The 24,982-nt window shown below is 41.9% G+C and overlaps 2 protein-coding genes and 1 long non-coding RNA gene across 3 annotated transcripts in view; 2 read left to right on the forward strand and 1 right to left on the reverse strand.

Moving 5' to 3' along the window:
- Window positions 1-14,395, forward strand: part of LOC138584682 (proprotein convertase subtilisin/kexin type 4-like) — a 165,541-nt gene extending 151,146 nt beyond the window's left edge. Inside the window, exons 17-20 of the mRNA XM_069656978.1 lie at window positions 6-129; window positions 6,771-6,940; window positions 10,512-10,589; window positions 11,411-14,395. Coding sequence (XP_069513079.1) covers window positions 6-129; window positions 6,771-6,940; window positions 10,512-10,589; window positions 11,411-11,653 — 615 coding nt within the window. The 3' untranslated portion in view covers window positions 11,654-14,395. The remainder of the gene's footprint in view (window positions 1-5; window positions 130-6,770; window positions 6,941-10,511; window positions 10,590-11,410) is intronic.
- LOC138584683 (uncharacterized) lies at window positions 4,895-19,048 on the reverse strand. Its single transcript, XR_011305453.1, has 3 exons — window positions 18,965-19,048; window positions 11,526-11,606; window positions 4,895-5,183 (listed from the first exon to the last, which is right to left on the reverse strand). It is a non-coding gene; the product is annotated as an uncharacterized lncRNA (long non-coding RNA).
- A 93-nt stretch (window positions 19,049-19,141) lies between these two features.
- Window positions 19,142-20,907, forward strand: pou3f2b (POU class 3 homeobox 2b). Its single transcript, XM_069655948.1, has one exon. It carries the CDS (start codon window positions 19,142-19,144, stop codon window positions 20,423-20,425), a length of 1,284 nt encoding a protein of 427 aa, XP_069512049.1. The 3' UTR covers window positions 20,426-20,907.
- The last annotated feature ends 4,075 nt before the right edge of the window (window positions 20,908-24,982 follow it).

The following is a 24,982-nucleotide window of genomic DNA, read 5'->3' on the forward strand; positions in this document are numbered from 1 at the left end:
ACCAGGTGACCGACCACAAAGGCGCAGTGTGGTCCTGTAAGAGGCCGAAGGACGAGGAGGCATCTGGAGCTGTGCTCAGTGTTACACTCATCTTCTACGGCACCTACCACCCACACAGGAGCACGCACGGTATGTGAGAGTGTCAACCACTCGCACTGCTTTGAACACATGCAATCTGAGGTTAGAATAGAGGCAGGCTACTGTGAAAAAAACACCTGTTAAAAGCCAAATCAAGTCGTTTAACTGTCTACATTTTTAAAGATAAATTAAAAACATTTCATCCTGGAGTTTTCCTCCAGTGCAGCCCAAACAATTCTTAACTCCACTCCTCTTCTACCTCCACCTGCCATCTCTTTCCTTTTTGGCCGAGGCAGTGGAGTCCAAAGAAGTCAGTGAGGCCACTGACCACAGGGACTGTGATGTGTAATTACAGCATGACCCTTTGCTGCCCCTCCCCAATTCCCCCCTCCTTCATGGTGTGTGTCATATCCCCCAGTGTCCACAACCTTCACACACACACACACACACACACACACCTCGTTAGCAACACTGGCACTAGCCATATTCCCGTCCTCCCTGTACTTGTCGGGGCTTTTGGGGTTGTTAGAATCACTGATGCATGCTGGGAGAGGGACATTGAACCAGACTTTCCTGTTGATCTCTGTCAACGGGAGTTCCAATCGGTGAAAAAGGTCCTGGGATGTCATGGGCCTTTGAAAGGTAGTCTGGAAAAGTCAAGGACCTTAACAAATATAATGTTTAAGTTGTGACCTTTAGCTCTTTTTTTACTCTGTATAAGCATTAAACTCTGAATTGTTGCACAATTTTATTAAAAAAAAATAAGCTGCAAGGAAGCTGGGAATAATAGTTTTACGGTATGAAAGTTCCTGCTCAGTTCTGGAGACCTGGAAAGAGACGGACAAAGTTGTGGAATTATACCTGAAGATTGAGTGGGAACCCTGTCTATACCTGTGTATCCGTTTGTGTGTGTGTGTGTGTGTGTGTGTGTGTGTGTGTGTGTGTGTGTGTGTGTGTGTGTGTGTGTGGAGTGTGTCTTGCTCTGTTGCTTTCATGTCTCTTTCTGTCAAGATGCTGATCTCTCTGTTGAGAAATCAATGGTTCTCCCCCTCCTCCTTTCCCTCTCCCTCCATCCATCCATGTATCCCTCTCCATGCTCCTGGATGTAACCCAAGTTCAAGCTGTTAGTCAATCTGCTGTCCACACACAGAAGCGCACAAACACACACACACACACACGCATACCCCATCCATTCACATGTTTTTACTGTGCTGCTTTTCTAAAATCTTTTCCCCAATTACATCATTCTGTAGTAGCTTTCTGGCTCTGAACTTGACCCACAGTCATGACTCTCTGGAAATATCATCCAGGCAAACTCCTGTTACACTGTGTGAGGAGAACACATATGTATCTGCTTTTTGAAGACTTTCATGCTATTTATTTATATGTTAAAGAATTTGTAGGAACTCCATTTATTCATTTTTATTTTTTACCAAGTCTTGAGGAGGTCAATACCACTCTCATGTCTGTATGTTTAATATGTAGCAGGAGCCTGGGGGTGATTAGCTTAGCTTAGCATAAAACTCTAGCTGGGGGTAACAGTTTTTGTATAAATTAAAGAAACCGGTTTACATACATATATATACAGTACATATACATTAATTAACAAGCTTTAGAGATGTGTGGAGGCTGACTTTTATCCTTGGGACAACTTGGCCATTTTTTATGCTAAGCTAAACTAACTGCCCCTTAGCTCTAGCTTAATATATATCACAGGTGTAACAGTGGTATCAATCTTATCATCTAACTCTGGGCAATACAATGAATGTGTTAGATTTTTATTAATTGTCCTCCTCTATTATGTGTTGAGACATCATGTTATTTATGATGATATTTCATCAAGATTGAAGATCTTCAGAGGTAGCCATATACACTATGGTCCAAAAGCAAGCGAACTCCTCTACAAAGTATTTTCCAAGTATGTAAAGTATATCCCATGCATGTTACACTTATAAATTATTGTTAAATATTGAATTAAAAACCATGGGCCCTTATTTGGAGACTTTCCACCAGAATTTGGCTGTAGAGATTTACTTCCACTCAGCCATAAGAGCGTTAGTGACGTACAACACAGATGAGTTGGTCTGCATGTGGGGTTCTAATTCATCCTAAATCTGTTAGATCCTGTTTATGTCATGGCTCTGTATACAGTCTCTTCTTCCATACCAAACTGAGAAAATCATTTCTTTATGGACCTAGCAGGGAAATTGTAAATGTTTTATAGACTGTACTTATGTTGTGCTTTTCTAGTTTTCAGACCACTCAAAGCCCTTTTTCACATTCACCCATTCACGCTTGCACACTCATGGCAAAGGCCTCAATGCCATTTTCCAATCAGGAGATCTATAGACCGAAGGCTATGCCTTCAGGAGCGTCTGCTGGTGTCTTGCTCAAGGACACTTCGACATGTGACTGTAGCAGTCAGGGATCAAACCACCAACCTTCCAATTGAGAGACGACCCACTCTACCACTGAGCCACACCTCCCCCAAGGCATTGTCATGTTAAAACCAGACAGTGCCTTTCAAACCTGTAGCCACACATTTTAAGGGACACGATGGTTTAAAATATTGTTGTGTTTTAAACAGTTTTAACGTTTTCAGTTGGAGCTGGGAGTCCAAGCTTAAATCCTGAAAAACAGACTCTGACCTAAAGAAATAGAGTGGTTTGTGGAAAAGCATGACCACTTACCTATTAGGCCTTTTGATGCAGAATGTCGTTTAAGTTAACTTAAGCTTTAGAAATGCTATGTTATGCTATAAAGTTGTGATGCTAATGGTTATTGTTATGAGCGCATGATGTGTACGAGTTTCAGAACTCTCCTGAGTGTCTAAGAAAATCACAGTGTCTGTCCCTGGATAGTTTTAGTGTTACCACAGGATCGCTGGTTTTTTTTTTATAAAAAAAATTAAAATAGTTACCAGTTCATAAGGTAAGCCTAGCTAATAGTAATGCAGTATACATCAGAATTGTGGCAGTTGTGGCTCAGTGGTAGAGTCCCTCAATCGGAAGGTTGGGGGTTCGATCCCTAACTGCTACAGTCACATGTTGAAGTGTCCTTGGGCAAGACACTGAACCCCAAATTGCTCCCGGTGGCATAGCCATCGGGCATGAATGCATAGATCCTGATTGAAAATTGGCACTTAGGTCATTGCCATCAGTGTGTGAATGAGTGTGTGAATGGGTGAATGTGACATTTAGTGTAAAAGCAGCTTTGAGTGGTCGGAAGACTAGAAAAGCGCTATATAAGTACAGTCCATTTACCCACAATGATTAATTCATCTTATACTAACGGGGGTAGACAAAATATTACAAATACCTATTAACATAATGCGGTACAGTTTAATAGCACCTCAGACTCCATGCTCCTAATGATCACTGAGTCTAATAAACGCCTCTTTAAAACTGTACAAGTAAAAACTTACCATCATAATTATTATTAATTATTATTAATTATTAATTACAGGTCTGTTGTATGAGACTGCAGTTGTTATACTTAGGTATAATATTTGGCACTGCATGGTATCTAAATTGAAAGTTAATGCTCAAAAACAAGAACAATGCTAAAAGCTTTGGGCCAATCACTCGAGGTAATGATGTTACTCTGTCCTTAGCCTGAAACACTTTCATGCTAAATCTCCTGGTTCTGTTATTTAGCGGCAACTTATTGATAATTGTGATCCATAATCTCATTATTAATCAAGAAAGTTTGAGTGCATTCCTTTACCTGACATCACAGCAAACCTACTTACAGATATAATTTCAGACCTCAGACAGATTCATATATTTATAACACTCACGCATACCCGAAAGTATAGCCAACTGCATTTAAGCAACAAAGAATGAGATACTTTTAATGTTATTTAGTGGACATGTATGCAAATGTAATTTGTATTTAGACATTCCTGTAAATCATCAGTCCACTCTTCTTGTTCTCTGACAACATCTCTGTTTTCTGCCAGCAGATAGCACACACTGAGCTTTATAATGTGTAGGATGAAGGCGCATCTTCAGCCCGGGTATCTTCTGTGATCCAGCCTCATCTCTGTATGTGTGTGCGTTTCCCCGCCTCTGTATGTGTGCTTGCCCCCGTGTGTGTTTGTTTGGTGGCTGTGCGGCAAGTGAAGGTAAATTGCTGTGATTATGTGGCAGTAATTGAACAGGGATGGTGTGTTTAATTGAGTTGTTGTTTCCTGATGTTTCTCTGTAGTAGCAGGAGCCGCTGCGCTGACAGGTGCCTCGTCTCGCCTCGCCTCTCCGAGAGGTTTTTTTTTTCATATACCATCACGTAGGCTTTGTTGTTTCTTTTTTAGCTCAATTCTGTGTGTTTTGGCTTAATGTTGTTGGTCTGGCAGAAGGATGTGTGTGGGCTTTACTGTTTCAGCAGGTAGAGGGAAGTGTGTTTGTTTGTATGCTCACTGAGCTCTGTCAAGTTATATAACTCATCTTTATAAGGATGTTTAGTTTTAAATGTATGTGTGTTTAACTGTCTGTAAAAGTGGAAGAATCTTTGAGTGTTTTCTTGCATGTTTGTGAGTCTGTACACAAAATATGTGTGTATGTGCTTGCATGCATGTGCTTGTTTGTGCTTGCATGCTTGCATGTTTATGATTTGTGTTTTGTTGCATGTGCACCACTAACAATGTGTGCGTGTATGTGGCTCTATCTGATCTGCCTCCTGGGCTCTATGGCCCAAATCAAATGGTAGGAAACATCAATTTCACCGTCCCGTCTCCTCCCCCCTCTCCTTCTCTCTCCTTCTGTTATTTCTCCTCTATTCTTGCTCTCCTCCCCCCCCCCCAGCCCCTTCCGTCCTCTCCTCCTTCTCTCCTCCCCTCCATGGTACCTTCCTCTCTGCGGAGTTGTGATTACATCCCTCCTCTGAGCACCAGTGATCTAAGGGGGTTCAGTGTGTGCGTCTATATATGTGTGTATGTGTGTGTTTGGTGACTGGTTGGTGACTGGTTGGTGATCTGAGCAGCCCAGTGCTGCGTATTGTGCGGCGCAATTCACGGACAACGTCTCCAGATGAATGCCTCCATTCACAATTACAGCCTCTCCATTAGCTGCAGCCCTCGCCGCCTTGTTGTTGTCTTTTCTTCTTCTCTGCAAAAAAAAGAAAAAGCAATTAAATCAAGACAAAAACAAGCTGGAACGCAAGCGGTGAACCTGGAAAAAACAGCGAGGGAAGGGGTGTAGGAGTGTTTGTGTGTGGGGCAGTGATTCTTCAGTCGGGGTCTAAACTACACACTATATCTACTCATTCACGCATGAATGCAATCTACTCTAAGATATTAACACAACCCCTCAGTTTGAGATGTATATTTTTGACTTTCCTTTTGTACTGATAGTGTGCCTGTCTGTAGTTTCCTTTTAAAGGCTCAGATGTCCGCACGAACGTAGAAAGTTGTGGAAACTTTGGTGCTGCTGTTTTTAAAGGGGTCTATCTTTAAAACAAGGCTAGTTGTTAAGTTGAGTTGAGACTTTATTTCTTTGTCTTTACACCCACAGTATCACACTTTACAGTATTTGAACACACGGGGGGGGACAGCTACATTCTGAGTCTCAAGTCATTTTTGAATCAAGATGTTGCATGTTTGAAATGCTGCATAAAAATGGCAAATGCATTTTGTGATAAAATCGTTTCATCACATAGAAAAAAGTTTCATGATAAATGTTGCTAAAGAAATGCTGCAATAAGCTGAATTGGAGACCCATGTGTCTAATTATTATTGATGTAAGCAGACTCAGCATGATTTGCCTGTAAAGTGGCTGAATATTGGTTTAAAATGTCCTAAGAAGGGGCGCTGTTTAGCTCAGTTGGTAGAGCAGGCGCCTCATGTACAGAGGCTACAGTCGTCGTCGCACTGATCGCAGTTTCGACTCCCGGTCTGCTGATCATTTGGTGCATGTCATCCCCCACTCTCTACTCCCAGCATTTCCTGTCTATCTTCAGCTGTCCTATAAATAAAGCCAAAGGCTAAAATGTCCTAAGAATAAAATATTTTTTAGTCACAGCCTTTCAAAATAATTGTACTTGCCTGTTTGTAATATGTTTGTACATTTTGCCATCATGATTTAATGCCCATACTTGGTTTGCCATATAAATAATAATAATAATAATAATAATAATAGTTTATCTCTTTATTTTGGCCTTCAAACATTTTTTTGTGAGCACTCAAAAAGCTGACACATGTTTAACCAGTGGAATGCTTTTAATGTGAAGGTAAAGCAGACATGCTTGGTTTGCATTTAAGAAGTGATACACTTATATAGTGTGACTTATCACAGCTCTGTTTTGGCTGTTGGAGAGTTAAGAATAAGGATGATATCAAACATTAAATCTATATAATCAGAATGTAAGTACACTGAGTAGCTACTGCTGAAAAATGTAATCATAGTTTCAATTCGTTTCTAAAACAGGCTTTTATTTCATGAAAATGTACTTTATTACTGCATAAAATAGTAAAAATGCAGCAAATACTAACATATTTGAGACAGTAAAAATCCCTGCTTTCTGTTCATTTATTTTTTTTATCAGTTAATCTATTAGGAGACAGGATCTCCATATTGTCTTAAGCAAAATTTCAAACATATGCGCAAAATTGACTTGACATTTGGATGGAAAGTAGCTACTAAGGCAGACAGTGCCATACTCCACTTTAACAGCTTTGTATTTTTTTTCTGCTTCAGAGGGACCCCTGCAGAGCTTTGTGTCCATGGGGTCGCGTCACCCCGTCCCTCACAGGGGGGTGTACCCGAGGGACAGCTTCCCCCCTCTGGATCTGATTCAATGGATCTACCAAATGGAGAGAGACAGGAAGGTACTGGCTGCTGATATCAACGTCCCAGCCAGACACAAGGTACAGTACAGTATACAGAGCAGGAACACACACACTTCACACATCACACACACTGTGATTTACTATTCCAATAAATCACTGGCGCCGCCTAATTTCCTATGGATTTCAATTTCCCCTTGGACATATCTGCATTGATCAACTTCAGGTGTAAGGATGTGCCAGGCGTCGCTCACTGTGACACTGAAGAATGGCTCACAGATCTCTGCCATACGTGTGTGTGTATGTGTCTGTCTTTGTGTGTGTGTGCGTGTGTAGGGGTGGGATTTGTGCACATGCAGCATTTCTGTTCAACACTATCGTCAGCGCCGAGGCTTTAGGATACAAATCCTCGAGTCTGAGTAATAACATCTGAAAATGTCAGAATCACACAGACAGAGACATTTGAATGGGGACTTGAGATATTGTTATTCTGATCATATCTGCTCGTACACTCAGTCTAGGCCTGATTATAAAGAACAATTAAATATCATTGTGGCTTCTCCAACTGTTGTAACTGTAAAAAGAAGAGTGGCGTATAACTCCACTGAAATTAGAGGACGTTTTGTGTTCGACTGAATTATCTTTCAGCGCAGTGTTTGAACTGAAACAAATATGATTCTCTTTCAGACTACAGACACTGCATTATCCCCTCACAATCATTGAAGCCTTCTCTCGGTGTCCTTTACGCTGCATTATGAGGCCAATTACAGCTCTGACAAAAGTGTGCTGCTGGACGACAGGTAGCTGTGTTTGTGCGCACGCTGATGCCCGACATGTCCTTGCAGGGGTACACGGTCCCCGGGCCTGTAGATGAGTTCTGAGCTGGTGTTAGGAGGCAACGACGAGGCCTGACAACGTCTTTACCCTCAGTTCCTCCCCTAGAGGCAGATCTGAATGGATCGTAGAGGCAAGGAGGAGAAATAAATTGGAGAAAAGGATAAATCGATGCTTGGCGGAGAGGCAAACAGACCTTCCAACCCCCGGCCCAGACACACACACATACACACGCACACACACATGTAGCACGGCGTGGCTTTTTTTCCTTGGGCTGTATTGGATTGGTATGCAGAGCTGAAGAGAGAGACGCTCAGAAAAAGACTTGGCCTACAAATGATGTCCTTTGTTTGATCCACTAGGTTGGGGGGGTTGGTTGGTGGGTGGATGGGGAGGGTCGTCCCACAGAGACGTTGGAAGGGCTGGGAAACAAACATCTCTGTCTGTGAGCCTCTCTCTCCCTCTCTCTCACTCACTAACAGTCTCTCATCTAAGGGAGGAGAGAGAGCGAGAGAGAGAGAGAGAGAGCTGGTTGTCATCTGTTTCTGTTGATGACTTAGAGGGCACACAGGATATGGTGTTGCAGGGCGTGTGCATTCCAGTGCTCGAATATATGCTCAATCTACCAAACTGAAGCTTTCAGTATAAAGAATATTTATCAGTTTATTACCACTCGGGTCTGGTGCGTTTTTGTAGTTTCTGTCATCATTTCTATGGGAAACAAATAACACTGTCCTTACTAAGTGAACTGCTGAGATCTGGGAACATGGTGACCTCAGTAAAAATGGGCAAAAAGACAATCTAACAGATTAGTTGTGTCTTCCTAACCAAATACAGAAGTCTAATGAGCTCCGGAGTGTTACTTTATGGCTCATTTGGCCTCATGCAACAACATTTTTTATATTTTCTAATACACTTTTAAAGTTCACGTCCTTTTTCCTGTGATGCTTGCATAAGAGAGTTTGAAGTACGATTGACCAAACTCTCTTACTTTCAATGACAGACAGACGTACAGGCTGATGACTTTCACAACCAGCGGCCAGTTAGCGACGCGATTTCTATCACCCAGCAGTGGTTGGTCTGCCAGAGAGGGTAGGCGGAGCTAAGCGGCTGCTTTTCCGGTCTCTGCAAGTGTTGCGAGTAAACCGTAAACTACTATGGCTGAACAAACAAAGAAAAGATCGATGACTACAGATACAACTTAGTTGTAAGTGAAAATCCAAAGAAAAAGAAACACATTGGGCGCTCAGATGATGGCAAACAGTCTGAAAGGGAAAGCGACCATCAGCGAGGAAAATCAACCGAGTTACAACCGGAGCTAACCATGGACGTCACACATGCGACACAGTCTGAATGCCTGAGAAGTGAGCTCCCGCAATTACCTTTTATCGCCATAAGTGCCGCTGAACAGAACAAAACTGAAATCTTCGAGGTTATTACTTTAAGCCTATAGTGAACATCAGTCTGGCTTTTTTTTGTGCTCATTAGCAAACGTTAGCATAGTAACATGCTAAAAGGTAAACATGTTCAACACAACTTGCTTGTCATCAGCATGTTAGCATTGTCAATTTGTGTATGTTCACATCCTGATATTAGCTTTTAATTTTGTCTTGTTTTACTGAGGTTGTTTCCGACACACATTTAAAGTTGAAAGTCATTCAGACATAATAACTCTGAAGTCAACCAAATGTTTTCCCCCTGAGGAGAAAGCCAAGCTATCCATACATGAATCGTGCAACAGGCCTGGAGTGCTTAAGATGAAGTTAATCACACCAACTCCAATCTCCCAACAGATGTTTAAGATGCTCTCAAATCAAAACTTCTACCCTAACTCTAATTATTTATGCTCTTGTTTTTGCTCCATCACATCTCACTCTGTCTACACACCGCCACAAGATTTTCTATTTCTCCTTCTTTGGAAACATTCACTTTTCTCAGCTCTTAACCAGCAGCAGCATACGACACCATTTATTTTAGCTTGGGAGTTCTCTTTTCGCTCTGTCTTTTTATAGTTTAGCTGTTCATACTGTACTCCCCGCTGTGCCTTATTTTCATGAATGCTGTGAGAAATAATTGAAAGCGCCGTGTACGGTGCCGTCTGTTGCAGCGCTCCCACTTCCACACGCCTTGTAAATACTGTATCACTGAAACCCCCGCTGAATGCCTGCTTGGGAACTCTGAGATGTCAACACTCACTGAAAACTTGAGCCAAGATCAAATCATAACCGGAGTCTAAACGTCGCTCCTGTGGACAGAGACAGTTTTTGATTGGTTTCAAATTCAGATGCTTGTCCTTGTCTCATTCTTTAAGAGTCAGATCAGGTTTCCTCCTTTGTATTCTCATTTTTTATAATGACATCCATAAGGAGGGGGGGAAGATGTCACAACCCCTCCTGCAAGTGGTGCTGGTGTGAAATGCAACAGATGGAGGACCTCAGGAGTCTTAACAAGAACAAATAATTTAACACAACAACTTTAAATAAATCACACCATATTAGAATCAGATTAAAGGGCCATGAAGTTTGATGTGTACCAAAAAGAGGACTGGATTAAAAGTTTGAATGGTTGCATTATGGGAAATGTAGTACTGGGCTTTTCTCAACCTCTGCTGTTTTGATTCTGAAAATCTGTCTCTTTCAATTCCCCTAACTTAATGCAAGTCAAATACTTATTTATTGTACATCTTTAATTGAGTTTCTGCAATAATTCCTGAAATCATTTGTCATCCTGGTTTCATCCTAAGAAACAGGATGAGATCAAGGGTCCATACTGTCCTACTCTTATTTGTCTTTAACACCAGATATCTGTTCCCACCCAGATGTTGAAGGGTCCTGGAAACTCAGTGTTGGATAACCAGAGCCTCAAGAAGCCATTGACATCCAGTACAGCTTTCCAGGTAAGCAGCATCAACACAAGTCAAGATAATGTATTGAAATGACTAAGCACTAAAATCACTGAATGTTTCCATCAACTGCTACTAGGGTTACTAGTTTGTTCATTGAATTAAACAGTTGGTGGCACTGCTTTTCCACCTTGGCCAAGGGGACAGTTTTATTCTGCAATACTTTGACTTTAGTTTTAGGAGCACCTTGAACGATGTGCATAAAAACAGACACAAACACTTACTGGTTCTGCTTCTGTCCTGACTATTTGTATTTTAAGGGAATCTCTTTCTGCTTAAGGATTCTTTTTGCATTTAAGAATACAGTTTAACACGTGGAGATTAAATGTGATTCTGCAAAACAGAGAAGTGTATTTCATGGTAGGCACATGGTGTTGAGCCCATTTGGCCACCATGATGTCTATGTTTTTCTTACAGGACATGTGCCTGCTTTTACATCTAAAATGATTTATCAGTTGATTTTTTTTATCAGTAATTAATCCTTTGATCCTGTCTCTTTTTTTCGTGTGAAAATGATAAACTTTCTGTCTCTCAGTTGAGAAAATTTACAGTCTTACTTTGTCTGATATAAAATCTGAATGAGATGATTGATTGTACAAAACAAGGAAATTGATTTCATCATAGACGGCACATTTTACCCGCAGAGTGATGAAAACATTTTCCTCATTTTCTTACATTTTATAAACAGAATTTATCAATTCACTGAGATGATAGTCAGCAGATTAGCTGATATTGAGAGTTATCATTACTCGCAGCCCTCGCTTCATTTAGTTCTCTAAAATGTTCTCATGTTCTATTAATACTGTTTCCAACAGTTACATCAAACAGATGTTGAACAGAGGTCCGCCGATGTCCCGAGACCTGCTGTGAAGAAGCTTCATGAGACAAAGACCATCAGTGATAATGTGGACAGAGAGAGACGGTCCTTACCATCACAGCCTCTGCAGGGTGTCGTCACGGATGTGAAGAAGGTGCAACAGTCAGACTCAACAGATCCAGGAGGTGGAGAAACTGTGAGCAGAAAGGCAGGGGGCAGGGAACCCGAGAAACAAGCATGAACCACGGTTAAATAACGACTGTTAAATTCCACAGTGCAGCAAGCCAATCGATCATGAATCAATTCCATGTCCAGGGCGTTGACCGTGTGGTCTCAGTGTTGGCACAGATTATTTATTGTAGATTCCTAGCTTGGCTTTAAATCCCAATCAGTCTCCCAGCCACAGAAACGTGTAAATCTTTCCCATAAAAACAAATCGTTTCAGGAGCAGCTCTCTGCTCTCATCCCCCCTACTCGTTTGCTTTCAGAGGTTGCAAAGGTTAGTGAAAGATATGTTTGTCTTTTTCCACTTCATTGAAGGGTGAATTCAGCTCAGTGCAATAAGAAATGGATTACCCATTCATTAAAGGCGCTGTGTCACTCCTCATTGAGTTGGACAAATAGCAAATTAATTTCTAGCCGCCTAATTTCTCTCTGTTCTCCACTGAATTTCCGATAACGTCGAATTACTGATCACAGCCATGTGAGCTCCCTCAACTTTTTATCAATTCATTAAAAATGTGCCACAGCGGAGATGCTACAGAGGAAACTCTCTCTCTATTTCTGCATGCTTCCTTTCCCAGCACAACACTGTACACAAACACAAATCAACTCAAGTGTTTAATTGAAATTAGGATATTAAAAACACCAGAAACCGTTTCAGAAAGTGTTGGAAAAAGTTTCTTTGTTGCAATTGTTGAATGAGCCTGAACTTTTTGCTGGTGTAACACATGAAACAAAGATGTCAAAGTAAAAGCAGCCTTTTCCCAGTCAAGTGCAGGTCTGTAGGTAGTGGCGTTTTGTAAAGTAGCTGTAGTGTATTGACAGGCCAGTATTGATGTTTCAATTAGAGCAGCGTTACATAGTGCCGCAGCATGGTAACACGGTGCGTCTCCTGCCATCTGCTCTGCCTCAACGTCTGACGAACGAGGCACGTGGGGCTAATCGAGCCGCACATGAGCAATGGGACCACGAGATCTATCACAGACACACAAACACACACGCACACACACACACACCTATCCTATACACACGTCCTTATGCAGAAAAATGGGGGAAAAGCAGAGGGAGAAGTCCTCAGCCCTGCTGTTTAAACAGCCTTCAGAAAGCCTGTGATTCCTCCCCTTCTCCCTTCACATGAGCCACAGAGGCAGCCAGCAGGTTATTTCTCTGACAAGAAAACAGGCAAACCCACCAGATGCACGAGTTAAAATTCTTCAAAAGCTCATCTGACGGAGAGACAAAAAAGGGAACAGCTTCTGCCAGGTTTTCTCGTGCTGGGACGGTCTGAAATAACAGTGTGCATTATGCCTGGCGTTACTGCCTGCCAAACCACACGAATCAAAGACCTCATTGTGTGGATTACCTCGTTAATCTGTTGATGCCATTGAGTAGTATTGCAGGTGTTAATGTGCCAGTTTTTTTTTCCTCTCTTCTCTTATTGGGGAGGTGTAGCGTTAGGTTGGTAATCTGCTTTAAATGCTTTCTGGGGAATGAGACACACTGAAACCCAGCCAAGAGAACTCTGCTATCGTGAAGAGCTTTCTCTTAATACAGCACACAGAGGGGACTGACAGACTGAGGCTGCCGCACTGATGCCAACGGGGACGAGCTAGTGAGCTACACGCCCCACGCCACTTGTTGAAATATATGACTGTATGAATAATGAAAGAGGAAGGGGAAAGTGATATTGCTAAAGCAGTCCCACAATGACATCCATCACAGAAATGCCTCATTGCTCTTCTTCCTCTGTTTCCTCCTGCACAAACTCCCAAGTTGCGTCTCTTTGGAGAAGCTAACCAAAGCTGAGCTCTGTGCCTGGCTGAGCTGATTTAGAGGTGAACTCCTAAACCAGAAAGAGAGAGAGAGATAAAGAGGCAGACAGAGAGAAAGACAGAGGGAAAGGGACAGAAAGAGAGGTAATCCTCCCTTTTTTCTGCTCCCCAGGGTGGTCTCTTCATCCAGGGCCTCAAAGAGGGACAGAATACACCTCCCCGCTACAATGGAGGGGACCCACAGGGGCTGTTGCTATCTGAGTGTATGTGTGTGTCTGTGTGTGTGTGTGTATGTATGTGTGTGTGTGTGTGTGTGTGTGTATGGTGGGGGTGCAGCTTTAAGCAGGCCTTTGAGTGGCCTAATTGCATTGGAATACAGCAGTCTGAGAGCTGGCTCAGATCACGGCGGGCTGCTGGAGGGGTTAGCGCCCGCACCTCGACAGCCACACTCAGCAAAAGAGCCCCGGCACAATGCACACAATTAATGCTCTCCCTCTCGTTAACTCTCTCCCCACTTTTTGTCCTCTTCTACTTTCCTCTCATTCTCCTCCTTCTCACCCCATATCTTTCTCTCTCTCTCTCTCTCTCTCTCTCTTGTTCCTCCCTGCCTCCCTCCCGACCCAGTATGTAGTCACTCACCCACTGTATTAATCCTCCCATACAGCCTGTCAATCTCCCTCTCTTTGATGCACACAACAATTACAGTAAGGATGAAAGGCGTGGGTCGGCTCTTGTTATGTAAGACTTGAAACGAGCCTTAGCGAGAATTATTGATATCTGAACAGCTAATCTGAAATAAAACCTCAGCAACATGACATCTTTGTTTTTACTTTGCAGCAAAAGATCTGAGCTCGATTAAAAAGCATGAATGTTTTGTTTGTTACTGTACTTATTCCACTGTTAAACAATGTAAATTACCCCGTTCAGAATCAGGATATCTTTCATTTCAAGAGTCTTAATTGTTCTAGATTAAAATATGTATAAAGATGTGTTCAGTTCTTCTGATTTTTGACTCTGTATGTGTTCTGGTTAACAAGTCAAAGTTGTGGCGTCTAGAGGCAGAGCAAAGAAATATCAGTTTAGTCACAATTGTTCCCATAAGAGGCGACGTAATAAACCAATAATGCTCCAACAGGGGCTTTTTTTTAATGCTTCTAAATGCTAAGTTGTTAAACATCCCATTGTACTTTAAGGGACTGTATAACCTGTAGTAATAATGCAGGTATCACATCAGTATTCAGTAGGGGCAGAGTTAGAGATGAAGCAATCAGGTGATTGACAGAGATCTTATCTACAACTAGTTTGTTTATCTACTATGATAATAATATAATAATTTAAACAAGTGTAGTATAATGTAGCTAATAATATGTATCCTATATGGTTTTTCCACAATGAACAGCACTGAATCAACTGTTAAACATTGTCAAAATTACATCTAATCATTATCACAAAAAGGCAGAATCTATGAAGTATACCTACTGTATATTTCTTTATTAGAAAAATATAACTATTAGAAACAAGATATCTCTTACATCACTTGTAGTCCACAGAGTATGAACACTGGACATTTCAAGTGTCCAGATCACACCTGTGTAGGTGTCATATAGCCAATGACTGGCTCCGTACTTGCTGTGATGTCACAAAATCTGCTGCTACTAACACCACGTGTTAAAGTGATTTTAAGTTTAGCACCGCGAAACAATTTAGTTAATTCTAATTCTGCCAATGTTCTGCATATGACACACTTATGAGTAGAGGGGGATTTAATTGTGTTAAAGCATCCTTTTTTTGTTGTTACAAGTTGACTGTATTTCTGTCAGAATGGAGAACACAAGTTACACCTTCCTCCTACAGTACACAGTGGACAGTGAATTTTATGGTTTTACATATGGCATAGATATGCAGGGAGACCCCAGCCTCTTTCCCCCCAGTCTGGACTTGTGTTTGTGCTCGTCTTTAAATGGGAGTCAGTGGACTGTGTGTGGACAATCAATGACTCTAAAAACATATCATATTTAACCAGCCCCTCCCCTGGTTTTCTTTATTACACGAGCCGTGTCTTAATAAAATCTAATTATTTCCGCTCACAGGACGCTTTCTGCTGAGAAATTGGCAGAGGGATGTGAGCTGATGTATGGGGAGACAGTCGTCTAATTAGAGCGTTAGAAATTGAATCTTTACAGCACACGGGTCATATAATTATCCTACTGTTAATTTAACGCTTACATTCTCTGCTGTTCATTTTTATTCCCTTAAATGTAGTTTGGCAGCGGCCCTTGGTGCCCAACACTGTGTTTTTACTGCGTAAGAGGAGGCAGCATGGCCCCTCACACTGGCCCCTCTGAGTGATTGAATAACTGAGGACCCTGCAGTCCAAATAACAAGGCTCGCATCATTTATGCATTGTTAAGCCATGTAATTGAAACGAGCCATAGTTTGCATATTACACCATTAAAATAATGTGCTTTGCGTTTCTCCCAACACGACTATTTAAGCCTGTGTGGCGATGTGGTAATTCCTTGAATTACAGCCTAATTACCACAATGTTCTTTTGATTTGGCCGATTTCAATGTTACGCCACAATAATGTTCAATATTACCAGAATGAATTACCGAGCCGTGCCTGGAAACTTTTCCTTGTATGACTTAAATCCTGGCGGCTTCATGTGCTATCAGTGCAGCTGGCTTCACATCCATAAAGGATTATTAGCGTCTGAAATGAGATCCATTAAAGGCCCAATCAGTAATACTTAATTGAAGAGCTTGAGTTATACATGGAATATGAGCATTTTGTGCCTCTGCACTGATCATCATAGGACCTGTTTATATCACTGTTTGCGGATATTATTAATGTATAATGTAATGTACTGATAATTGCTGTTGACTGTTAATTAAGAGGGATGGCAATTTGCAACTTTACATTTAGAATTCTGCACATTTTAGCAGCATTTTGTGGTTTGGGGCTCTAAAGCAGCATGAGGACAAAGAAAAGCTGAAGATCACCTCAGACTGGTGTAAGGGATGAGAACGTAACCCAGGTCACATAAAGCAGGGATTAGAGAACATTCTGTAATTAGCACTTGTCTTTTGTCACATGCTGCTGCATTGTTCACAGTCTAAACACATGACATGTGTCCTTGTGTGAACTTCTCGAATAAATTAACATTGCTGGGAATGATTTTGTAAGCGTGGATATTCAGTATGAAGACTTTTCTGTTTTTAGTTTGAATATTTTTGTGGAAATATTTCTTTGATAATTGCTTTTTTATTGCCTTTTAATTTTCCTGATGGATCCAAGTTATTAAATAAAATGTTTAATTACACTTTCAGTCATTTGCATAGCTAAGAAGTTCTAAATTGTGGATATTGAAGAACTGCCTCTATTGATTTATAGGTTTAATTTGTGGCCAGTATGTATTGCTTTATTTCTGGTAGATTGAATTGTTATTGGCCATAGACCGACCAAAAGTGCTTTTTAATTGCTTATATACAGTAGGAATTATTAATGCCTTTTAATGTGCAAAATGAAGGGACTGCTTCAGAAGTTGGAGAGTTGAAAAATACTTCTGCTGAGCCACATTTGAGTATTTTTTCACACACTGTTTGCTTTATGTCACTGCAGTGTGAGGAGTGGCTTTGAGGACAGACATAATCTCTCTCATCTTTCTCAGTTTTTCTGGCCCTTTCTCCCTCTCAGGGCCCTGTGCTCTTTACTCCTCCCTCCTTTATCCCTGCGAAGGCTTTGTCCCCACAGCAGAGAGCCTCTCTAAATAGAGGCCTTTAGATAGCCCAGGAACAGGGGAAAGAGGGGGGGAGCAGCAGCGACGCGACTGCTGTTGTTTCATTTACCTCTCCCTATGGCAACCAGCAGCGGCCGGCCAGGAATGTCCCCTCTCTGGACAAAGTCCTGGTCCCTGAAGCTGACACCGGGGGGACGACAGCTGGGACGGGATGGAAACCTGCCCTCCTTGCCCTGGACTGGAGGCCTGAGTCTGGACTTAATCCTCCTCTTCACTTGTGTCTATCCTCACTTTACTGCATGATGAGCAGCCAGAGAAGCTTTTCACACACTCTTATCTCTAAAAGAGTTGTATATCAGACCTGAAAATTATTTCTAAATCTCGTTCCTAAAAGGATTTAAAAAATGTTGCCCCATGCTCCAATGCTCCCTGATAGATCTTTTACAGCGCTGTAAACAACCAGTAAGGTGCACATTAAATTCCTAAACTATTTTATTAAAGGAGCATTTTTGGAACCACATAAACAAACGTTTTCAGTGTTTACATTTTTTAAGTCATTCAAGCTATAGATAAAAGTCCAACTTTAATCCAGGCACCCTGTGCAGCCACTCCTCCTAAGGCAGGCTTGTGAATCATTTTGACGCCTCGTAGGACACAAAAGGTTTGTTTACTTTACAAGCAGTTGAATGTTTTTCATACGTCTCGAATTGAAAACTTTTATGAGACTTTATTGAGGAAAAATAGACTGACCTTCACTTTTACAGACACTGAAGAATGTAAGTAAAATTGCAGCACTGTCTTTAATAGCATTTTTAAGCAATGGCTTAAGGTAGCATGAACATAGTGTACTTTAAACTGATGCCGTCAAAGAAGTTGTTTTTTTAATGTGATTTTTATTAAATATATGTCTATATCTATATATATATACATCTATATGTATATAATTTAAACTGCTGTAAAACCTTCAGCTGATAACTATAAAGATAGAAAGCTAAACGTCAACAAATTAAGTATATCCATTTCACTTCATTTAATTGTTATTTATTAGTAATTTATCTCAAAGAATATTTGTTTTCTAATAAAATTCATTTGATTGAAACATGCCTCAGCGTTTTCCTTCAGCTATCTTAATTAGTAAAAACAAACTACTTATATATGTATTTCTCCCACACTCCATCATGCCTTACATCTCAAGCACATAGTGAACCCTGTTGGACAGTATGTGATGTTATCTGTGGTTATTTCAGCAGGCCTGTTGTTTTAAATTAATATTTTTTTTACATGAGTTTAAAATGGAAATGTTTGATTATCTTAAATTTAAATTAATGGTTTATTAAAAGACTTTATAAAGATTCTCTTACTGAAAAATACTACATCAGTATATTCATTCATTCATACACACACAACACTGCACAATTACCACACTTATTAATACGCACACCTACAACGTCTCAGCTGAAACGTTGCAACACTGCAGCTTCCCTAAAAACATCCAAATAGGCCCTGTTTGTGTATGAATATGCAGATTTATATAGATTTACTTGCAAATGCAAAAATCTTGTTGCAATGAAAAAGTTTGCATAACCTAATCAAACTATGTTAAACACACACACATGTCAATAACAACACTTAATGTCGTAAATATGCGCAGAATTACAGTCACAATTAACAGCAAAGTCTACCCCACTAAGAATTCTATATCCCACATAACATCTTTTGTATCAGTCTGAGAGGAAACCCTCTCTCTCCTGGATCTAGGCTACCTACAGGCAGAGACTTGATAGAACCTGATTATCAAAGTAAATCAACTGTATCTTACAGTTGCACTGCTGATCCCGGTGCTCCATCTCCCCATGCTGCACTCCGGCTCTCCGCTTCCACGGGAGCCTCAACTCGCACCTCTCCAACAAAGAGAGTAGTGTTTGTTGAGACATCCCCGCAGCCAATCAACGCGCCGTTGCCCTTGGTTACCACGTCCATCATCCTTTGAGGTCCAATGAGCGGCGGGGGCGGGGCGGAGTCCAGGTGCGCCTCGGCGTCCACTTGGCAGAGCGCCTGGGAGCCGCCTGTGGGCAGGAGAGGATCTGTCAAATGCGAGGTTCCTTTAATAAGAGCAACCAGTCCGGCTCCGAGAGTCATGGCGACCGCAGCGTCTAACCACTACAGCATCCTCACCTCCAGCGCATCCATCGTGCACTCGGAGCCCGGCAGCATGCAGCAAGCCACGGCGTACCGGGACGCGCAGAGCCTGTTGCAGAGCGACTACCCGCTGCAGAGCAACAGCCACACACTCAGTCACGCACACCAGTGGATCACGGCGCTGTCCCACGGAGAGGGAGCCCCGTGGTCCTCCAGCCCGCTGGGCGCGGAGCAGGACATCAAACCCGCGGTGCAGAGCGCCCGGGACGAGATGCACAACTCCAGCAGCAACCTGCAGCACCAGTCTCGGCCACCCCACCTGGTGCACCAGACGCACGGGAACCACCACGACGGCCGGGCGTGGAGAACCACCACCGCGGCGCACATACCGAGCATGGCGACGACGAACGGCCAAAGCCTTATTTACTCTCAGCCGGGCTTCAGCGTCAACGGGCTGATCCCGGGCAGCGCGCAGGGGATGCACCACCACAACCTAAGAGACAGTCATGACGAGCACCACAGCCCGCACCTCAGCGAACACGGACACCCGCCGTCCCAGCATCAGCACCAGCACCGGCCGCAGAGCCACCACGACCACTCGGACGAGGACACGCCGACCTCGGACGACCTGGAGCAGTTTGCCAAGCAGTTCAAGCAGCGGAGGATCAAGCTGGGCTTTACGCAGGCGGACGTGGGACTCGCCCTGGGGACCCTGTACGGAAATGTATTTTCCCAAACCACAATATGCAGGTTTGAGGCCCTGCAGCTCAGCTTCAAAAACATGTGCAAGCTGAAGCCTCTGTTGAACAAGTGGTTGGAGGAGGCGGACTCCACCTCGGGCAGCCCGACCAGCCTGGACAAAATCGCGGCGCAGGGCAGGAAAAGGAAAAAACGGACTTCAATCGAGGTAAGCGTAAAGGGAGCTTTGGAAAGCCATTTTTTGAAGTGCCCTAAGCCGGCAGCGTCGGAAATAATCGGCCTGGCGGACAGTCTGCACCTGGAGAAAGAAGTGGTGAGGGTTTGGTTTTGTAACAGGAGACAGAAGGAGAAACGCATGACCCCTCCCGGAGCTCTGCCCGGGAGCGAGGATGTGTACGGGGACACACCGCCTCATCACGGGGTCCAGACCCCGATCCAATGAACTCTGCTGGACCGCTCCTCCAGGACATGTTTCTCCTTTTTATTTATCCCCAAGGTTATATATAAATCACTGAACTATGAAGCGCTATAGTGGGTGTTTTATGTATAATAGATTGCAGTGAGTACTCACACAATATCTGCAGTGAATATCTGAGAAATGGAAAAAGAGTGAGGGGAGGACAGGACATTTTTTTCCTCTTCCAGAGCTAAAGGAACATAAGCCTGTGTTGTGTTCTCCGAGGATACAAGCCCAGCACTGTGACTCCAGTCGACGCAGTTTCAAGGTGTAGCCCCTATTGTGTATTGAAATTATACTTGACGAAAAAAAAGAGGGAGGGGAGGAGGGATACCTGGTTTTAGAGGAGAAGCTTAGCTGAATGGTTTCCATTCAACACTTTTATATCGAATCACAAAACACATTTTTTTTCCTGTGCGTAAAAGGGAAAACAAATGCAAGGCGTTTAGTTTTGTAGCTCCAAATTGTGCGTCCAGCAGCGATGGGTGGGTGGGAGGTGCAGGGGGTCAAAGGAGCTGCGTTAATGGAGTAAACTGGAGGCCAGTAAAGGCTGCAGCTCCAGTCCAGTGGAGTCCAGCTGAGGGTGAGCATCGCCTGAGTCCCATCTGTCAGCCAGGCAGCACAGAGCCGCTTTGCATTCAGAACACTGCTGGGAAGCTGCAGGCCATTCAGCTCTTATTTATTCTGTGAACACTGAGGTCAGGATTTACTTATCACCACAGATTATTGTTATTATATATTTTTGCAGATCCTTGGCTAAACTCTTAAATATTTGTCCTGAGGGCAGTTACGTGGTAAATAAAGTGTCTGACCTCCCTCAATAAGTCAAACAACAGTAGAAACAAAATGTCCATTATATATTTACAAAACAGGCGTTAGATGATATTTCTCCCCCCTCAGAGTCTCCCAGCTGCAGGAAGGGCTCCGGCGATTGATTGGATTATCTGGCACTTTTCCACAACAGGATGGGCTATAGATATATAGATATATCTATAAAAATATATGTCACCAACTCTCACAGAACATTTGGATCAGCTTTTGTAAATATTGTATAACTTTAAAAGTCATGGTTTCATCCTTGTTTTTTTCTGTCTTCACTGGGGCACTTTTTGGATTGTTGTTTTCAAAAACAAGCAGGTTGAGTTTTTAAATCCAGTCTCATTCACAGCCTACCTACTGCCTTTGTCTGTGTGCTATTTAACGTTCATTTTGTTGCCGAAATTATGATCGTTTACTATTTAACATTTGTGGCGCATTTTATTTTCAGTCGACAGATTTGTTTTCATTAATGTGAAATCAATTTAATTTGTTTAAATTTTCAAAGGAGTTCTGTTTTGCCATTTGATTCCCGCCCCCGAAATTACATTAGACTGTTTCCAATCAAAATTGAGTGCTTTAAGAACTTTATTCAAATGAATCATAACACTGTTGTAGAGAATTGTCCACTTTGAATCAGACCAGGAGAGAATAAAAACGGAGATCAAATCAATAAGGCCTTTTAATTTCCTCCCAAAACACTTTTTAGTGACATTCCAAAAATTGCAGCTTATGATCAAAATTATTATTATTATTATTATTATTATTATTATTATTATTATTATTATTATTATGTGTTATTTTAATTTGTTTGTGAGGTCGTTGCCATGCATTTCATTTCAGCCATTTTGTTCATACTCGTCTGTGTTTCTTTATTTCATGGGGGAAATTGCTGGTAGACATTTGGTTTTATTTTTTAGTATTGTTAATGAGATTGTAATTTATTATACAATGGCTTTTATAGATGACACAAAGTGCGAGATATATATGAAATGACACCGGGGGGCGGAGGGGGGGCTTTTGTTTTGTAGGGGAGAAGAGAGACATATTTTTTATTTTCAGCGGGATTGCCACAGCCTGCACCGTCACAGCTACATGTATATACATCGTTTCCCCCTACAAAAGCTTCTTTTTCGTTTATGCAAAAAAACAAAAAACAAAAATCAAATACCCAGGGACTTGGTTTATTTGTTCTCTCATGTTGAAACCGCTTCTATCTTTTTTTTGCCCTTCTAGTTTGTGTTCCTCCTGCAGAAAACAATGAGCAGAAACGATCTTGGCAGTGAAATCTTTCCCTAGTAGCTTTAATGAATCGATCCAACTCATAATTGACTGGAAATTCAAGTTGTGGGATGTAGACCTGTAGCAATCCGCCGCTGTTTTCTTCTTGTTTTCTTTCATTGCTTGTTAAGCAGCCGTGTGGTTTTGGGGGGATGTAGGCTGTGTCATATTCTCTGGATGAACTTGGGGTAGATAAAGCAGAGGTGAGAAACGCCTGTAGGTGTTTCATCACTTCACACATGAATAACGGACTTGCACATTTTTAAATAATGGGGTTGATATTAAACAGCTTTTTTCCAACGTCGAGCCTAAATGTATTTTTTTTAATTCAGCAAAGCAGAATGCTGCTGCGGTGAGTTCACGGTCTGTCTGACATCTGTGCTGTGAAAAATCTGCTCCTTGCTTTGAGCTCATTGGTTTGTGTGGAATTAATGGCAGGGAGAAAATCAGGCTTGATGAATGGAAGATTGTGAGACGATGATGTGCTGTTTCTGCCCCAGGCTGCTTTTAAATGGACTGGCATTGGCTGGGAAAACACAACTACCGTCCAGGGCTAAATTAGGGGTTCCAAAAGTGTGGTCCGAGGATCAATAGTGGTCCTTAGGAGGATTGAAATGGGTCCAACTTGGTAATATTGTGATTTCACCGCTATTTTATTTGGAGGTATAGAGGACACTGTCACTGTGAACACACCCGGTAATGTGAACTAAATAAGAACCAAGCGATATTTTCTGATGAAGAGAGAAACAAAGATTACAAGCATTTTAAAACATAGTAGGCTATAGATCTAACCCTTAAAATTCACGTGTTTTTGTTTATTATCATTCCTGTGCTCTTTGTCTAAATGCTTTGGGCGAAAAAACACTAATTATTTTCATATATTTCGACCTCCAACGGACAAAAGCTCACGTTGTTTTGGCCGTTTTTGGCTTTAAATCTGGTCACTTTGGCTGACAAGGTCAAGCCCTTCAAACTTTAAACTGAAGGTAAACATCAAAGGTTGTGAGATAAGAGTGTGTTACCGTTTTTAAGAAATAATAAACGTAGGGTTATAGGAATTAATTTTGTCCTTAAGATTCAAAACAGACCCTCCGACTGCTCGCACGAGGAAAATCCATACTAATATTTCTGTTGGGACTTAAAGTAACAGTGATGCTGACAGTGGTGACCCTGATGGTATTTTCCTTTTCCCTGTGCTCTGTCATTTCTCTGTAATATTCCCACAGGAGCCTGTGGTGTCATACTTGTGAGCATCTCTAAAAAATAATATGATTAATTTTATTTTGGATCTGACTGTCCAAAACGCAACACTAATATTTCCATGTCACTTCCTGCTTCACGACAAAAAAAGTCATAATAATATTAATTACAATCTGATTCTTCTCAGTTTCCTGAAAACAAGACGCGAGCTGATGTCTGCAGCAGTGTGAACAGATGAGTCTGTGTGATTAACTGAAAGTGAGATTAACACGCCTCAGCACTATTAGGCAAACCAGCAGGATCGATTACTGATCGGTTATTGATGGTTTCCTCTAATTGACCTGATCACGAACAATTATAAGAGGGCCGCTCTTTTATTTCATTTATCCACCAGGTTAAAGTAACATACATTTTTACCTGGGTATTACAATGAAATAATTCCTATGACTTTAAGAGTGATTATCCAACAATGTCTGCAGTTACAGATGTTATTTTAATTATGATCATTATTATTATTGCTGTTGTTATTGTTGTTGGATGGAAAATGGCATCATAGTAATGTCTTTCCCGTGCGTAAAATGTTGCGTAATATTCCCCAAATATCCAGAACTAAAGAGTTATTCAGAAGTCTTTCAGGATTTGTTTTTAGTGCCCGTGACTGACATAATTGTGGCTTACTTTTAATCAACTGCACTATCGTTACTTTACTTCTATATGACATGATCAGCACAGTCGATATTTTCCCTTAGACATGCAGACGGTGTTTCTGATGAAAACACTGCGTATTATTTCCACGTTGTTTTGTTGTTGATGCAAGGGAATAAAAGATGTCTCTCTGCATCATCACCGCTCCCCGTTTGACCTGCCATTTGGATGTCTTGCACGAAATGACACCCGGAAATAAAGCCCTCTCTCGGATCTCTGAAGTCGACTTTTGTGGAGCCCAGTAATCAAAAAAGTGCGCCCTCGTGCCCTTCATCCGCTCTCTAGCAGATGCAATTAATAGCGCGTCGCGTTAATTACACCTTCCTTTTTATTTAGGTGACTTGAAATTTCCCATTAGGCTGCCTGGGAAGGAGAAAACACTCACACTTCTCTCTGTTGTGGTGCTGCGCTGGGGAGCGACAGAGGGAGGATAGTCGGTACTCTAGCGCCATCTAGCGACATCAGCATCACCGGAGGGTGAGTCCGAGCTGTTATGTCATTTTATCACCTGTGAAGGTTGGGTTAAAAAATAAATAATAT

The sequence above is a fragment of the Semicossyphus pulcher genome, unplaced genomic scaffold (genome assembly GCF_022749685.1).
Source record: "Semicossyphus pulcher isolate SPU_LCO1_2020_fin unplaced genomic scaffold, fSemPul1.0.p SCAF_9, whole genome shotgun sequence".
NCBI lineage: Eukaryota > Metazoa > Chordata > Actinopteri > Labriformes > Labridae > Semicossyphus > Semicossyphus pulcher.